Here is a 15,889-nt window from a genome sequence, read left to right as displayed (position 1 = left end):
ATGGGCCGAAAATTTAGCCACTGACATGGATACCCTTGATAAAGATAATGTTCTTCTGACTCTTGGTTATATCAAGGACGCTGCAGATTACCTGAAGGATGCGGCGAGGGATGTCTGTCTTTTGGGATCAAGAGCCAATGCCATGTCAATATCGGCCAGGAGGGCGTTGTGGATCCATCAATGGAATGCTGATGCCGACTCCAAGAGAGCTATGGAAGCTTTACCCTTCAAAGGTAATGTCTTGTTTGGGGACGGCTTGGCAAACCTGGTCTCTACCGCGACAGCGGGTAAGTCCTCTTTTCTTCCCTATGTTCCCACGCAGCACAAAAAGGCACCACATCAGCAGATGCAGTCCTTTCGTCCTAACAAATACAGGCGTGGAAAGAGTTCGTCCTTCCTCGCTTCCAAGGGTAAAGGAAGGGGTAGGAAGTCGCCTGCCGTGTCAGGCGCCCAGGACCAAAAGTCCTCCCCTGCCTCTACCAAGTCCACCGCATGACGTCGGGGCTTCCCTGGGGGAGTCCGGACCGGTGGGGGGCCGTCTCCGAGTCTTCAGTCAGGTCTGGGTTCATTCAGGCCTCGATCCTTGGGTCCTCGAGATTGTATCTTAAGGTTAGAAGCTGGAGTTTCGGGAGGTGCCCCCCCACCGGTTTTTCATTTCGTCCTTACCAGCGTCTTTTCCGGACAGGGAGCTGGTGTTGGCAGCGATACAAAAATTGTGTCATCAGAGGGTAATTGTTCCAGTTCCCCCGTCACAGCGGGGGGAGGGGTTCTACTCGAGCCTATTTGTAGTGCCGAAACCGGACGGTTCGGTCAGACCAATTCTGAATCTAAAATCCTTCAATCCATACTTGAAAGTTTTCAAATTCAAGATGGAATCTCTTCGAGCTGTGATTTCCAGCCTAGAAGGGGGGGATTGTATGGCGTCAGTAGACTTAAAGGATGCCTACTTACACATCCCGATATTTACTTCGCATCAGGCCTTCCTCAGGTTTGCGATACAGGACTCTCATTACCAATTTCAAACGTTGCCGTTTGGCCTTTCCACGGCCCCGAGAGTGTTCACCAAGGTTATGGCGGAAATGATGGTTCTCCTTCGCAGGCAAGGGGTTTCAATTATCCCGTACTTGGACGATCTCCTGATAAAGGCGAGGTCCAGGGAACGGTTGCTAAGGAGTGTGGACTTGGTGCTGTCGGTACTTCAACAGCATGGTTGGCTGCTAAATTTACCAAAATCTCAGTTGCTTCCGACCACTCGGCTGTCCTTTCTGGGCATGGTCCTCGACACGGAATTACAGAGAGTTTTTCTTCCTCAAGAGAAGGCTCTAGAACTGCAGTTGTTGGTCAGGGAACTTCTGAAGCCGAAGACTGTGTCCATCCATCAATGTACACGAGTGCTGGGGAAGATGGTGGCGACGTACAAAGCCATTCCGTTCGGCAGGTTTCATGCCCGGGTTTTCCAGTGGGACGTGCTGAGCAAATGGTCCGGGTCTCACCTGCACATGCACCGGAAGATAAGTCTATCTCCCAGGGCCAGGATTTCCCTCCTGTGGTGGCTACAAGGGCCTCACCTTCTAGGGGGCCGCCGGTTCGGTATCCTGGATTGGGTGCTTCTGACAACAGATGCGAGTCTCCGGGGCTGGGGTGCAGTCACCCAAGGCAGGAACTTCCAAGGGAGATGGTCGTTCCAGGAAGCGGGTCTCCACATAAATGTTCTCGAGTTAAAAGCCATTTACAACGGCCTGCTACAAGCAAGAAGCCTTCTTCAGGGTCGACCTGTCCTGGTACAGTCAGACAACGTCACAGCGGTGGCACATATCAACCGTCAAGGCGGCACAAGGAGCAGAGCGGCAATGGCGGAGGCCACAAGAATCCTTCGCTTGGCGGAACAACACCTGAGCGCTCTGTCAGCAGTCTTTCTTCCGGGAGTGGACAACTGGGAAGCAGACTTCCTCAGCAGACACGATCTCCATCCGGGAGAGTGGGCTCTTCATCAAGAGGTGTTTGCAGACGTGACAAAGCGTTGGGGACTCCCTCTGATAGACATGATGGCGTCTCGTCTCAACAAGAAGCTTCCGAGGTATTGTTCCAGGTCAAGAGACCCCCAAGGCAGTGCGGTGGATGCCCTGGTGTCTCCGTGGGTATTCAAGTCGGTGTATGTGTTCCCTCCACTTCCTCTTATTCCAAAGGTGCTGGGGATCATTCGGCGAACAAGGGTTCAGGCGATTCTCGTAGTTCCAGATTAGCCAAGAAGGGCCTGGTATCCGGACCTTCAAGAATTGTTAGTGGAAGATCCTTGGCCGCTTCCTCTAAGAGAGGACCTGTTGTTGCATTGCCCATGCGTGTTTCCAGACTTACCGCGGCTGCGTTTGACGGCATGGAAGTTGAGCGCCAGATCTTAGCTCGTAAAGGTATTCCACGAGAGGTTATACCTACTCTCCTCAGGGCTAGGAAGGAAGTTACGGCGAAGCATTATCACCGTATTTGGAAGAAGTATGTTTCCTGGTGTGAGTTTCGGAAGGCTCCTGCGGAAAAATTTAATTTGGGGCGGTTTCTCCACTTTTTGCAGGCTGGTGTGGATGCAGGCCTGAAGTTGGGCTCCATCAAGGTGCAGATTTCGGCATTGTCTATTTTCTTTCAAAAGGAACTGGCTGCCCTCCCAGAGTTTCAGACGTTTGTGAAAGGAGTATTGCATATCAATCCTCCGTTTGTGCCTCCTGTGGCTCCATGGGATGTGGACGTGGTCTTGCAGTTTCTCATGTCTGCCTGGTTTGAGCCTTTGCGTAAGGTTGAGTTGAAGTTTCTCACGTGGAAGGTTGTCATGATGTTGGCACTGGCGTCTGCCAGGCGGGTGTCTGAGTTGGCGGCCTTATCTCATAAAAGTCCGTATTTGGTCTTTCATTCGGATAGGGCAGAATTGAGGACTCGTCAACAATTTTTACCAAAGGTGGTCTCCTCGTTTCACATTAATCAACCTATTGTGGTACCGGTGGCCACGGATGCTGGGACTGTTCCAAGGTCTCTGGATGTGGTAAGGGCGTTGAAGATCTATGTCGCCCGTACGGCGGTGGCTAGGAAGACTGAGGCACTGTTTGTCCTGTACGCTTCCAACAAGATTGGTCATCCTGCTTCCAAACAGATTATTGCACGCTGGATTTGTAGTACGATTCAGCAGGCTCATTCTTCGGCCGGATTACCGGTGCCGAAGTCGGTGAAAGCCCATTCTACCAGAAAGGTGGGCTCGTCTTGGGCGGCTGCCCGGGGCGTCTCGGCTTTACAGCTCTGCCGAGCGGCTACTTGGTTGGGTTCAAACACGTTTGCCAAGTTCTACAAGTTTGATACCCTGGCTGATGAGGACCTTGAGTTTGCTCAGTCGGTGCTGCAGAGTCGTCCGCACTCTCCCGCCCGATCTGGATCTTTGGTATAAACCCCATGGTCCTTTTGGAGTCCCCAGCATCCTCTAGGACGTAAGAGAAAATAGGATTTTGGTACTTACCGGTAAATCCTTTTCTCCTAGTCCGTAGAGGATGCTGGGCGCCCATCCCAGTGCGGACTGTTCTTGCAGTGTTCTTTGTCTGTTCACTTGGTTTGTGTTTATGGTTTCAGCTTGTTGCTGTTGGTTTTGCATACTGTTCTCTGGTTTGCTGTTACTCCGGTTATACGGTATGGTTGTGGTGTGGGCTGGTATGTCTGTAGCCCTTAGTTTTCACAAAAATCCTTTCCTCGAAATGTCCGTCTCTCCTGGGCACAGTTCCTATAACTGAGGTCTGGAGGAGGGGCATAGAGGGAGGAGCCAGTTCACACCCAGTCTTAAGTCTTTTCAGTGTGCCCAAGCTCCTGCGGATCCCGTCTATACCCCATGGTCCTTTTGGAGTCCCCAGCATCCTCTACGGACTAGGAGAAAAGGATTTACCGGTAAGTACCAAAATCCTATTTTTTTTTTTTAAACAAAAAAGCTGCTTACTTGTTTATTAACATATATTTAGATTATGCCAATATATGCTGTTGCACTTTACAGTTGTGAACAAAAACGTAAAAAATAAGACACTGGAATAACAGACAATAGAGGGTATCCTTATACCTGTGGTAATTTGCCATCAGTAAATTATGATAAAAGCCTGATGATCCATTCAGTCGATCCAATTACCTATTTGTTTCATGCAGCAAATTACCCTGTAATGAACAAAAATATATAGGATCAGCGAAAATCCACAGACCTGTGCATTTTCCTGGCTGCAGTCTTGTATAAAATGGTCACTTATCAGGGATTTAGGTTCACTTGTCTGAAGCATGTGAACCCAAATCCCCGATAAGCACTGGTATTGGGGCTAATAGTATAGCCCCATCGACAGTAATTAGCTGCGGTCATTTATCATAGCTAGTAGGATATTGGCCAACGATGTAACAGTGATAATTTCTTTTTCTCCTTGATTTGTTTCTTTGGACTGATAATTCGCAAGATTTTCCATAGTGTAATGTGTCGTAGCAACCACAGTCACATGGCTCATAGTGCAGAGAGGCTTAGCCCTCCCCTTTGAGCTGTTTTTTTCTGTTACATCCTGAAGGAGATGTATCAAACAGTTGAGAAATAAAGTGGGGAAGTTGCACAAAGCAACCAGCTTCTAATTCTCATTTTACAGACTGATCTAGATAAAAGACTGTTAAGTTGGGTACACACTGAGCGTTGGATCGGACCGAAATATTACTTGTAGACAAGTTATCTCTCTAAGGCAGAGGTTCCCAAACACGGTCCTCAAGGCACCCCAACAGTCCAGGTTTTAGGTATAGCCATGGCTCAGCACAGATGGTTAAATCAAATTGACTAACGTGCTAATTAAGTCACCTGTGGCCAGTAGGGATACATTTAAAACCAGGACCGTTGGGGTGCCTTGAAGACCGCATTTGGTAACCTCTGAGCTAAGGTTTGATACATCCCCTCTCCTTGACTTTCCATCTCACCTCTTTGCCTTCATGTAATATGCTGTTGAAGCTCACGTCTGTGTCTTGCGGCCATTACAGCTTACCTTCCAGAGAAATTTTCGGAAGGAGATAATGATTTATAGAAAGATGATGGTGTTAAATTATGCATTCATGAAAAGGTTCCTTGTGGGATTGCTGCCTTTAAAAAGATTCAGTGATTCAAAAATATTGAGATGGTTTAAGCAGGTAGCTATATTGCATTACTTTCTAGACACTACCTTGTAAATTGCAAGACTAGAACAGTATACAAATTAGTTTATTTTCCTCATAATATCTAAATAAAATATATTTTGAAATTAAAAGTTAAACCTTACCCCAAAAATAAAGATGTGTCTAGTCTTATATCGAGAGGCACAATGATCTCTTGAAAAGATTTTTACATTTTTTTTTTTTTTTAAATAGTTGTTACAGGATTCAAAGGAATGTATCTGCTAGACAGGAGGAGATTCAGCTAAGATTCTGTAGTAGATGTGAGGGTTATGTTTCTGCATGATGCTTTGCTTAATAATTACTTTTCTCTTACATCCTAGAGGATGCTGGGGTCCACATTAGTACCATGGGGTATAGACGGGTCCACTAGGAGCCACTGGCACTTTAAGGGTTTGAGAGTGTGGGCTGGCTCCTCCCTCTATGCTCCTCCTACCAGACTCAGTTTTGAAAATGTGCCTGGAGAAGCCGTTCACAGCTGGGGAGCTCTCCAGAGTTTATTATTTTACAGGGAGGCTGCTGGCAACCGCCTCCCTGCTTCGTGGGACTAAGGGGGAAAGTAGTGTCCGCCCTGCGGGGTCTGAGCCACTATGTCCGCTGACAGGACACTGAGCTCCTGAGGGTGCTGATCGTTAGCCGCTCCAGGCGACCGCTCACTCCCGGAGCATGCCGCCACCCCCTTACAGAGCCAGAAGACTTCGTGGCGAGTGAGTCACCGCTTTCCCTGGCAAGCGGGGAGCCGGTGTGAAGATGGCAGCAACAGGGCAGGGAGCGCATTACTAATGTTCTGAGGGGGGCGTCATGATTGAGGCCATTAGAGATGTGTTAAATATTAATGACACCACACCTGAGCAGGTTGAGGAGGCTTACTTCACTGACCATAAGAAAGCCTCGCTAACCTTTCCTGCGTCTAAAGAATTAAACGCTATATTTGAAAAATCCTGGGAAAACCCAGTGAAAAAATTCCAGATCCCAAAAAAGGGTTGTGGTTGCTTTTCCCTTCCCTGAGGAAGATAGGAAAAAATGGGTAAACCCACCCATTGTGGATGTATCTGTCTCCAGACTGTCTAAAAAGGTGGTTTTACCTGTCCCTGGATCTACCCTGTTAAAAGAACCGGCTGATCTTAAGATTGATACTCCGCTCAAATCCATTTACACTGCTTCAAGAGTGGCGTTAAGGCCCACTATTGCCTGTGCATGGATTTCTAAAGCCATAGTAAAGTGGTCAGGCACGTTACTAGAGGATTTGGATACAATGGATAGAAGTGACATTGAATTGTTTTTACGTAATATACAGGATTCTGCGGGGTTCATGGTGGAATCCATGAAGGACCTGGGTACGCTGACTGCACAGATATCTTCCATGTCGGTCTCAGCCCGCAGGGGACTCTGGCAACGCCAATGGTCTGCAGACGCGGAATCCAGGAGAAGTGTGGAGAACCTACCCTACACAGGTCAGGCTCTGTTTGGGGAAGCGTTGGATGCGTGGATTTCCACAGCAACCGCGGGTAAGTCACCTTGCCTTCCCTCTGCTACACCTTCTACGAAGAAACCATTTCCTTCAGCTGTGCCGCAGTCCTTTCGGACCGCTAAGGCAAAAAAGTCCAAGCCTCCTACCACTTTCTTTAGAAGTGGTCGGGCAAAATCCAAAGCCTGCACTTGCAGGCTACCAGGACTAGAGACCTGCTTCTGGTTCCTCAAAATCCTCAGCATGACGGTGGACCTCAAAGCCTGGAGGATTGGCTGGTGGGTGCGAGACTCAGATGTTTCAGACACGTCTGGGTGTCGTCCGGCCTGGATCCCTGGGTACAGGATAATTGTGTCCCAGTGGTACAAACTGGAGTTTAAAGAACTCCTGCCTCGCCGATTCTTCATATCAGGCTTGCCAGCTTGACTGACAGACAGGGCTATCCTACAGGAAGCCATCCTAAAACTGGAAAAGTCACAGGTCATTGTTCCAGTTCCACCTTATGTGCAAAACAAGGGTTATTATTCAAACCATTTCGTGGTACCGAAACCGGATGGTTCAGTCAGACCAATTTTGAACTTGAAATCGTTGAACCCTTACCTGAGGGTGTTCAATTCAAAATGGAGTCTCTCAGAGCAGTGATTTCAGGTCTGGAGGAGTGAGAGTTTCTGGTATTCCTGGATATCAAGGATGCGTACCTCCACATTCCGATTTGGCCGCTTCACCAGGCTTATCTCAGATTTGCACTGTTAGACAGTCACTATCAATTCCAGGCACTGCCATTCGGCCTGTCAACAGCACCGAGGGTGTTCACCAAGGTGATGGCAGAGATGATGGTTCTCCGCAGACAGGGAGAGAACATAATCCCATATCTGGACGATCTGCTGATAAAGGCATCGTCCAGGGAGAAGTTGTTGCAGTCCATTGTTCTCACGACTCATCTGCTCAGGGACACGGTTAGATCCTGAATCTTCCAAAATCACATTTGGAGCCGACCAGGAGGTTGTCTTTTCTGGGAATGATCCTCGACACAGAAGTGCAGTGGGTGTTTCTCCCGGAGGAGAAAGCGTTAGTGATACAAACAATGGTCCGGGATGTCCTGAAGCCAACCCGGGTTTCGGTTCATCAGTGCATTTGCCTTCTGGGGAAAATGGTGGCCTCTTACGAGGCTCTACAGTACGGAAGGTTTCATGCTCGGCTCTTCCAACTGGATCTCCTGGACAAGTGGTCGGGATCTCATCTACACATGCACCAGAGAATACTTCTGTCGCTGAACGCCAGGATTTCACTCCTCTGGTGGCTTCAACTACCTCACCTTCTGGAGGGCCGCAGGTTCGGGATTCAGGACTGGATCCTTCTAACCACGGATGCAAGTCTCCGAGGCTGGGGCGCGGTCACTCAGGGGAAAACTTCCAAGGACAGTGGTCAAGCCTGCAATCCAGCCTTCCAATAAACATTCTGGAACTAAGAGCCGTGTGCAACGGTTTTTTCCAAGCGGTCCATCTTCTGCGAGATCGAGCCATTCAAGTGCAGTCGGACAATGTAACAACGGTGGCTTACATAAACCGACAGGGCGGAACGAAGAGCAGAGCTGCAATGTCGGAGGTAACAAGAATCATCCTCTGGGCAGAAAAACATGCGTTGGCGCTGTCAGCTATCTTCATTCAGGGAGTAGACAACTGGGAAGCGGACTTCCTTAGCAGACACGATCTTCATCCAGGAGAGTGGGGACTCCATCTGGAGGTGTTCGCAGAGGTAACAGATCTTTGGGGTGTACCTCAAATAGACATGATGGCCTCACGTCTCAAAAAGAAGCTTCGGCGGTATTGTTCCAGGTCGAGGGACCCACAAGCCGCGGCGTTGTACGCCCTAGTGACTCCGTGGTGTTCCAATCGGTGTACGTTTTTCCTCCACTTCCACTCATTCCAAGAATTCTAAAACTCGTAAGGAGAACATGAGTTCAGGCAATCCTCATGTCTCCGAACTGACCAAGAAGGGCTTGGTACGCGGATCTTCTGGATCTACTGCTAGAAGAGCCGAGGCCTCTTCCTCTTCGGGAGGACCTGCTGCAGCATGGGCCGTTCGCTTATCAAGACTTACCACGGCTACGTTTGACGGCATGAAGGTTGAACGCCAGATATTAGCTCGGAAGGGCATTCCGAACAAGGTTATTCCTACCCTGATACAGGCTAGGAAAGGAGTAACGTCTACACATTACCATCGTATTTGGAAATAATATGTATTTTGGTGTGAGTCCAAGAAGTTTCCTACGGTGGACTGTTTCTCCTCTTCCTGCAAGCAGGTGTGGATATGGGCCTGAGGTTGGGATCCGTAAAGGTCCAGATTTCGGCCCTATCCATTTTCTTCCAGAAACAGTTGGCTTCCCTCCCTGAGGTTCAGACTTTTCTGAAAGGGGTTCTGCACATCCAGCCTCCCTTTGTGCCGCCTACGGTGCCCTGGGATCGTAACGTGGTGTTACATTTCCTCCAATCGGATTGGTTCGAGCCTCTCCCGGGGGTTGAGGTCAAATTTCTCACGTGGAAGACTGTCACTTTGTTGGCCTTAGCTTCTGCTAGACGTATGTCAGAGTTGAGGGCTTTGTCTTGTAAGAGCCCCTACTTGATCTTCCATGAAGATAGAGCTGAGCTCCAGATATGTCAGCAGTTCCTTCCGAAGGTTGTGACGGCATTTCATATCAACCAACCTATTGTGGTGCCAGTTGCTACTAACTGCTCAATTTCATCAAAGTCCTTGGATGTTGTAAGGGCTCTGAAAATCTATGTGAAGAGGACTGCTCGTCACAAAAAAACGGACTCTGTTTGTTCTGTATGATCCCAAGAAACGTGGGTGTCCTCCTTCTAAGCAGACGATCTCTCGCTGGATTAGGTTCACTATCCAGCATGCGTATTCTATGGAAGGATTGCCGTGTCCTACGTCTGTTAAGGCCCACTCTACTCGTAAGGTGGGTTCTTCCTGGCCGGCTGGCCGGGGGGGGGTCTCGGCTCAGCTTTGCCGAGCGGCTACTTGGTCTGGGTCGAACACGTTTGCTAAGTTTTACAAGTTTGATACTTTGGCCGCTGAGAACCTGTAGTTTGGTCGATCAGTTCTGCAGGAGCCTCCGTGCTCTCCCTCCCATTCTAGGAGCTTTGGTACATCCCCATGGTACTAATGTGGACCCCAGCATCCTCTAGGACTCAACAGAAAATAGGATTTTTAATTACCTATTGGTAAACCCTTTTCAGCGCTTTGTGATCCTGCAGTGGTTACTTAGTTCAGTACCGCTTAGTTCTTGGTTAAGTACTGTTTTGTTACTTGGTTAAGTAATATTGTTCAGCCGTTGCTGATGTTTCAAGCTGGTTAGCTTGGTTTGCCTTGTGTGTGAGCTGGTGTGAATCTCGCCACTATCCTTGTAAAATCTTTCTCTCGAAGTTGTCCGTCTCCTTGGGTACAATTTCTAGACTGAGTCTGGTAGGAGGGGCATAGAGGGAGGAGCCAGCCCACACTCTCAAACTCTTAAAGTACCAGTGGCTCCTAGTGGACCCATCTATATCCCATGGTACTAATGTGGACCCCAGCATCCTCTACAGACTACGAGAAAAGGATTTACCGGTAGGTAATTAAAATCCTATTTTCTTGCCCACACCTCGTAAAGGCACAAGCTAAAATTAGCATTGTTTTCATTGCTTTAATTACTGACATATCTATAAGGGATGAAGATGGTACACACCACTCACCCTGTACCCATGTTTAGTATTTAACTCTCCAGAGTCCCGCATCCGCACTGCAGCAGCGTAAATCAAAGAAAAATTGCACAGTGGTCTTTTCCCTGGAGATGGGCGCCATATCCTGGAGACCTACGCTTGCACAATGCCAGAGTGTGCTGCACCACAGATAGGAGGGTGCATGCACGGAGTCTGCACATGGGCTCTTTCCTCTCTTAAACTGCCCTGGCTATAATTACCACTTTGTGTGCTTGAGAATAATGCATGAGGCTGTTACAGATACTCCGACACATATTGTGATATTTCTTTATGCAGATTATGGGTTGTGTTTTTTCTTTCTTTCTTGTGTCTGGAAAGTGATTTGCTATTCTTTAAACCTCATCACACTACTAAACAATGTCAGTCTGTGCCCCTTCCAGTGGGGCATTCATTTAGCTATGATGGGCATCATGATGTAATTCAAGTTGGCACATATGCAGCTTTCAGAAATTTTGCAATGAAAAAATAACCCCATAATGACCAAGGCATTGCTCATTCCAAAATGCCCCATACATGCCCTTCCGTTGCTTGAAGACTCAACCACTTTCTACTTAATGTCCCAATTGCTTCAAAATTCCACCACATGCCCCCTGAATGCCACTTGCCTACAATATTTCTAAACTCCCCCACATGCCCTTCATACCTTTCCACATGTTGTCTATCTCAGGCTAATCCAGTGGTTCTCAAACTTTTCTGAATCACGGCACCCTAAAGTATCAGAATTTTTTCACTGCATCACTAGGCCAAAAGTAAGTAAATTGTGTTTATATTTCATCCTTAGGTTTAATTGTTTAGTGAGGGACAAGGTTTGCTTCTGTTTGTCCACATATTTTATTATTAACAGGCATCAGCACTACATTTGGGATTTTGTTGTGAGGAAACATCAATTGGCCCCTAACCCATCCCCCCTCATACCTCTGTTCGACAACCCTGCCTTCCCTCCTGGAATGGTTAAATCTGCCTTCTCACTCTGGAAACAGGGAAACGTTGCCTTTCTTAACGACATTGCCTCTACTACACCCTTTCCTTCGTTTACCCAGATTCAGACACAATACTCCCTCATAGTGTATTTTTCCGCTACCTCCAACTTAGACACTTTCACTCCGGGGTTCATACCACTCTCTTTTCTAGGCCTCTCACCACTCTTGAAAATATATGTTGGCGACGCTCTTCTACGAAAGGTCTTATATCGGATCTCTATACTTTGCTATTGCAGGGCTCTGCTACCCCCAGAGATCACAGAGAATTGGCCTGGGAGAGAGACTTGGGTGTCACTTTGGATGAGGAGGAATGGGATGAAATCTGGAGTAATGCGTCCTCTAGCTCTATCTGTGTCAGGATAAAGGAAAATGTATATAAACTGGTATATCGTTAGTACTATGTACCTTCGCGATTGAAGGCGATGTTCCCTGATGTTACGGACGGCTGTTGGAGGGGCTGTGCTTCTGAGGGGACATATATGCATATCTGGTGGACCTGCCCGAAATTAATACCTTTATGGAAGGAAGTTGTCCGACTTCTTTCATCCCTATTCTCCACCCCAATTCCCCTGGACCCTAAATACTTTCTACTGCCTCTGGACCTTCCGACTTTGACTACACATCAGAACAAGTTATTACGTCATGTGGCTACTGCCACGACATGTCAAGTAGCGAAGGCCTGGAGGTTGCCCTCCCCACCGTCCCTACAATCTGTTGTCACTTACATTTGGCACGTTTATAAGATGGAATATATGACTAGTCTTATTAGACAATCTGCCAGGGCGTTCGATAAAATCTGGGCACCCTGGCTCACTTCTCAAAATGCCCCCTCCCCATTCGGTAACTGATTAAGCTACGCACCCTTATTTTTATGTTGGCTGCCCGGATCCCGCCGCTCGGACCTCCCCTCCTCTTCTTTCTACCTTCCCTTTTGCCCACAATCTTGTTTCTTCCTTTTCCTGTCTTTATTCCTCCCGTTCTCTCACTCCCCTGGGCTGGTTGGCCACACCATGGACCTAGAGGACTCTTTCCTTTCTCGCACTATCTCTGTTGTCTCACTTTAAAAAAAGAAAAAAAGATTTACTCGATTACTGTTATTTCCTAGTAGTGTTCATCTTAGTACTAAAATGTTTGCTATGCTTATGAAACACACCGTTTATGTGTATTACTGTGAATCGACCAATAAAATTCTTCTTAAAAAAAAACCACAATAAAAAACAGGCATCAGCACTTGTTTTGCCTATTACATTGACCAATTTTTTTTAAAATTTGTCCTGGACCATAAACCCAGGGCACCCCTGCAAGTGTTCTGAGGCACCCCAGGGTACCACGGCACACAGTCTGAGAGCCACTGGGCTAATCTTGCCTTAAAAGACTTGCCTTCAAAGTTGGAGGGTGAACATGGGCGGAATTCAATTTTCTACCGGAAGCCACTAAATGGCACCCAAATTGAGCTATTCAATTACAGCTTCGTTTACGTGCAAATGACTGTTAGCGTGTGTATTTCAGCTCACACCACCCAGGAGTGGTGAGCTGAAATGCGTGCAAAAAGACCCGTTTGGGCACCCAAACTGCCCTCTTCACGATGGAGCCCAACACTTACCTGCTTTTCGCGACTAATCCCGACCTTGATGGGCACGATAGCCGCGCTACAAAAGATCAATTGTATATCGCCCTGCAATCTCCCGTCACTTTAGACGGGAGATCAGGCGCAACAAAACAATTGAATTCCACCCATGGTGTTCAAATTACACTGCATTCCCCCTCATTTGATGTACTCCGTGACTTCCCAGTTTTGTGCATAGGTCCCTTGACATGGAACCCAGCTGCGCCTGTACAGTTTTATTCCCTGCTTTATGCTGTATAGAAGAGAATGGGCTATAGTGGAAACAAAGGTGAAGGTATACCGAGCTACAGCTGGCGCCTGGGTTGTATAAGCGATTGTGTTAGGCTATTGTGCCTGGTTTATTCAAGCTGCAGAAAGGGTTTTTGCCTTTTTTTGGGTTGCCTGTTTGCAGGCTGACCACACAATGTGTGCTTACCTTTGGGAATGAATTATTATTATTTTTTTTCTTAAACAAGATCCATACATTAAGGAAAATGTTTGTGATACACTTTGGAGCCTTTTACACTGTCTTAAACATGCTCTTCCGATTTATGTAGAGGTGATCCTGGTAAAGGTGGCTACACACTAGGCAATATGCTCGGTGAGCGACATCGCCTAGTGTGTCTTCTTCCCGGCCCAGGCTGCCCGTGGCAGGCATACACACTGTGCGATATTGCTAGCGATGTCGCACAGTGACGTCATGCTGTGGCCAGCCAGAGCATGCAGCGCCGGACGCCGAGTCCAACTTGAGCTGCATGCACCGCCAAGACCAAGAGTCATTAAAGACTCACAGGGCCGGGCATCGCTCGTCGTCAGCTGCATGCACACTGGGTGATAGGAGGGGAAAATGAGAGATATAGTTTACTATATTGCTGAGTGTGTATGCACCTTAACCTGTTTAACAAAAAGATGCACTTTCACACATCATAAATGAAGATTGTTATTCCAGCACATGGAGTATGACTAATCTGTTCTTTATCATTTCTACAGATTGCTTCTCCTCTCCAGTTTTCTCTATGTGAGAAGGATTCTGAGACTATGAACAATGGGGCTACCTATACACTTTGTTGTTGACCCACAAGGATGGTTCTGTGTCGGGCTTATCTTTTTCATCTGGCTTTACAATACAGTCTTTATCCCTCAGCTTGTCCTCTTCCCCCGCTTTGAGGATGGACATCTCTCCGCTTCTGCAATATGGGGTAAATTACTTCAGTCCATTTTTCCTATTAAAATTCAAGATTGAAAATGACAAACAAAGATTTTGTGGTAGATTGTCATTTGTAAGCTATGTAAGGTCGGAATCCTTGTTTTAAAGCAAATACTGTTCCCTTACGCTAATAATTTCTGAAACTGCAATGCTTTTTGAGGTGTAGAGACACAGAAAGGAAAAGTATCTGGCATATGAGGGAAAGGCAGGTAACGGTATACAGTCAGCATAATATGGACATTGGCAGAGTGTGGACACAGGGGGAATATGTAGTAGGGTCCGAGTTTCCAGGTGGTGCAGAATGCCGTCTGATCATGGACGTTTTTTTTAAGGCAGCAAACATTAAGAAAGGCAAGGTAGGCTTAGGTTTACATTTAAAATCCCATTGTTGACATTCACAACATTATGTTAATGTGGACATTCTGAAGATCAAATAATACAGAGATATTAGGTTATTAATGAGGTAGGAAATTAATGGAGTTTAAAAACGGAATAACATAAAATTAAAAGCAAACTGAATGTCTTATAGAGTCTTATAGAGACCGAAGTAACGGGTTGGGCATGGGATACCGGTACTTGGGATGCCGGCACTCAGAAGACGTAGAATCCTGACACCTGCTAGGTAAGTATTCTAACCCTCTTCCTCTACCTGCAGCCTAACCCCCCTCCTTAGTGCATAACCCTCCCCTGCAGCCTAACCTTAAACTTCCTTATGCTGCCTAAACCTACCAGCAAACCCCCACCCCACCGGCATAATCGTAGCCAGCCCCGGCATTCTTACATTCGGGGTGCACACAGTCTGGATTTCGGTAGTGGCACTGTGAGCGGTGTCAGAATTCCGGTGCCGTTCTCCTGACCAGTGTTGGTATTCTTGTGTTTGTATTCCAAATGCCGGCATACCAAATGCCGGTATGCCAAATGCATCCCGAACAAACAGTGGGACCGTTGTTAAAGGTCTCTTAGAAAAACAATAAGTTAATGTCTGCCTTTCAGCCATACTTTAATGATTGGTCAGTCAGTGTGACGGTAGGAGTATTTACAGTGGGTAAAAGTAAGTATCAGAGTTGATGACAGTACGATAAAAGGGATTGGTAAACTAGAAATTTCAATTCGGAGGGCTAGTAGTCAGAGTAGTTTAGGGAAAAGAGAGGGCAGAGAGAGGAACCGCAGTAATTGTGCCAGTGAATATTAACACACTTTTAAGGATGTCAATGGCTCATCAAGAACACAGATAGGAAGCTTAACCTGAACAGGGAACACACTGTATACCTCCCAACTTCTGTGTGCCTTGAAGCGGAACCCTGTGCATGCCAAAGGCACGCGTGCCAAAAATGGGACAGAGCCTTTTCATCCCTGTGTTGGTGTGCCCAGCTCTTTCTGAAATGCTGGGCTGCCACCATGCTCCCCCTAGACTGTATTCCTCCCGAAAAAACCCTCCACCAGCACTTCGGCCCACGAACAACTACTAAGCCCCGGCTTGGTGACTCTTCAACTGAGTAGACTCTATATATCAGAGTGTTATGGTACAGTACCTGGAAAAAGACAATAAGCTAGTTTTACAGAATACCACCGTTACTGACACCAAGGGATAGATTTACTAAAGCTTTTCCAAAGATAATTGAAGCTGTTGCCCATAGCAACCAATCAGATCCTGTCTATCATTTTTTAGCCTTCAATAGAGAA

The 15,889-nt window shown here is 47.1% G+C and overlaps 1 protein-coding gene across 2 annotated transcripts in view; it reads left to right on the top strand.

The window, feature by feature from the left end:
• Window positions 1–15,889, top strand: part of ZDHHC21 (zinc finger DHHC-type palmitoyltransferase 21) — a 110,799-nt gene that overhangs the window by 20,157 nt on the left and 74,753 nt on the right. For both annotated transcript variants that reach the window (XM_063914066.1, XM_063914067.1), the window contains exon 2: window positions 13,990–14,198. In XM_063914066.1, the coding sequence (XP_063770136.1) occupies window positions 14,045–14,198 (154 nt within the window). In that variant the 5' untranslated portion in view covers window positions 13,990–14,044. The remainder of the gene's footprint in view (window positions 1–13,989; window positions 14,199–15,889) is intronic.

This window comes from Pseudophryne corroboree, chromosome 1 (genome assembly GCF_028390025.1).
Source record: "Pseudophryne corroboree isolate aPseCor3 chromosome 1, aPseCor3.hap2, whole genome shotgun sequence".
Lineage (NCBI taxonomy): Eukaryota > Metazoa > Chordata > Amphibia > Anura > Myobatrachidae > Pseudophryne > Pseudophryne corroboree.
The sequence above is the reverse complement of the archived record's forward strand: the minus strand, read 5'-3'. Positions and strand labels throughout refer to the sequence as shown.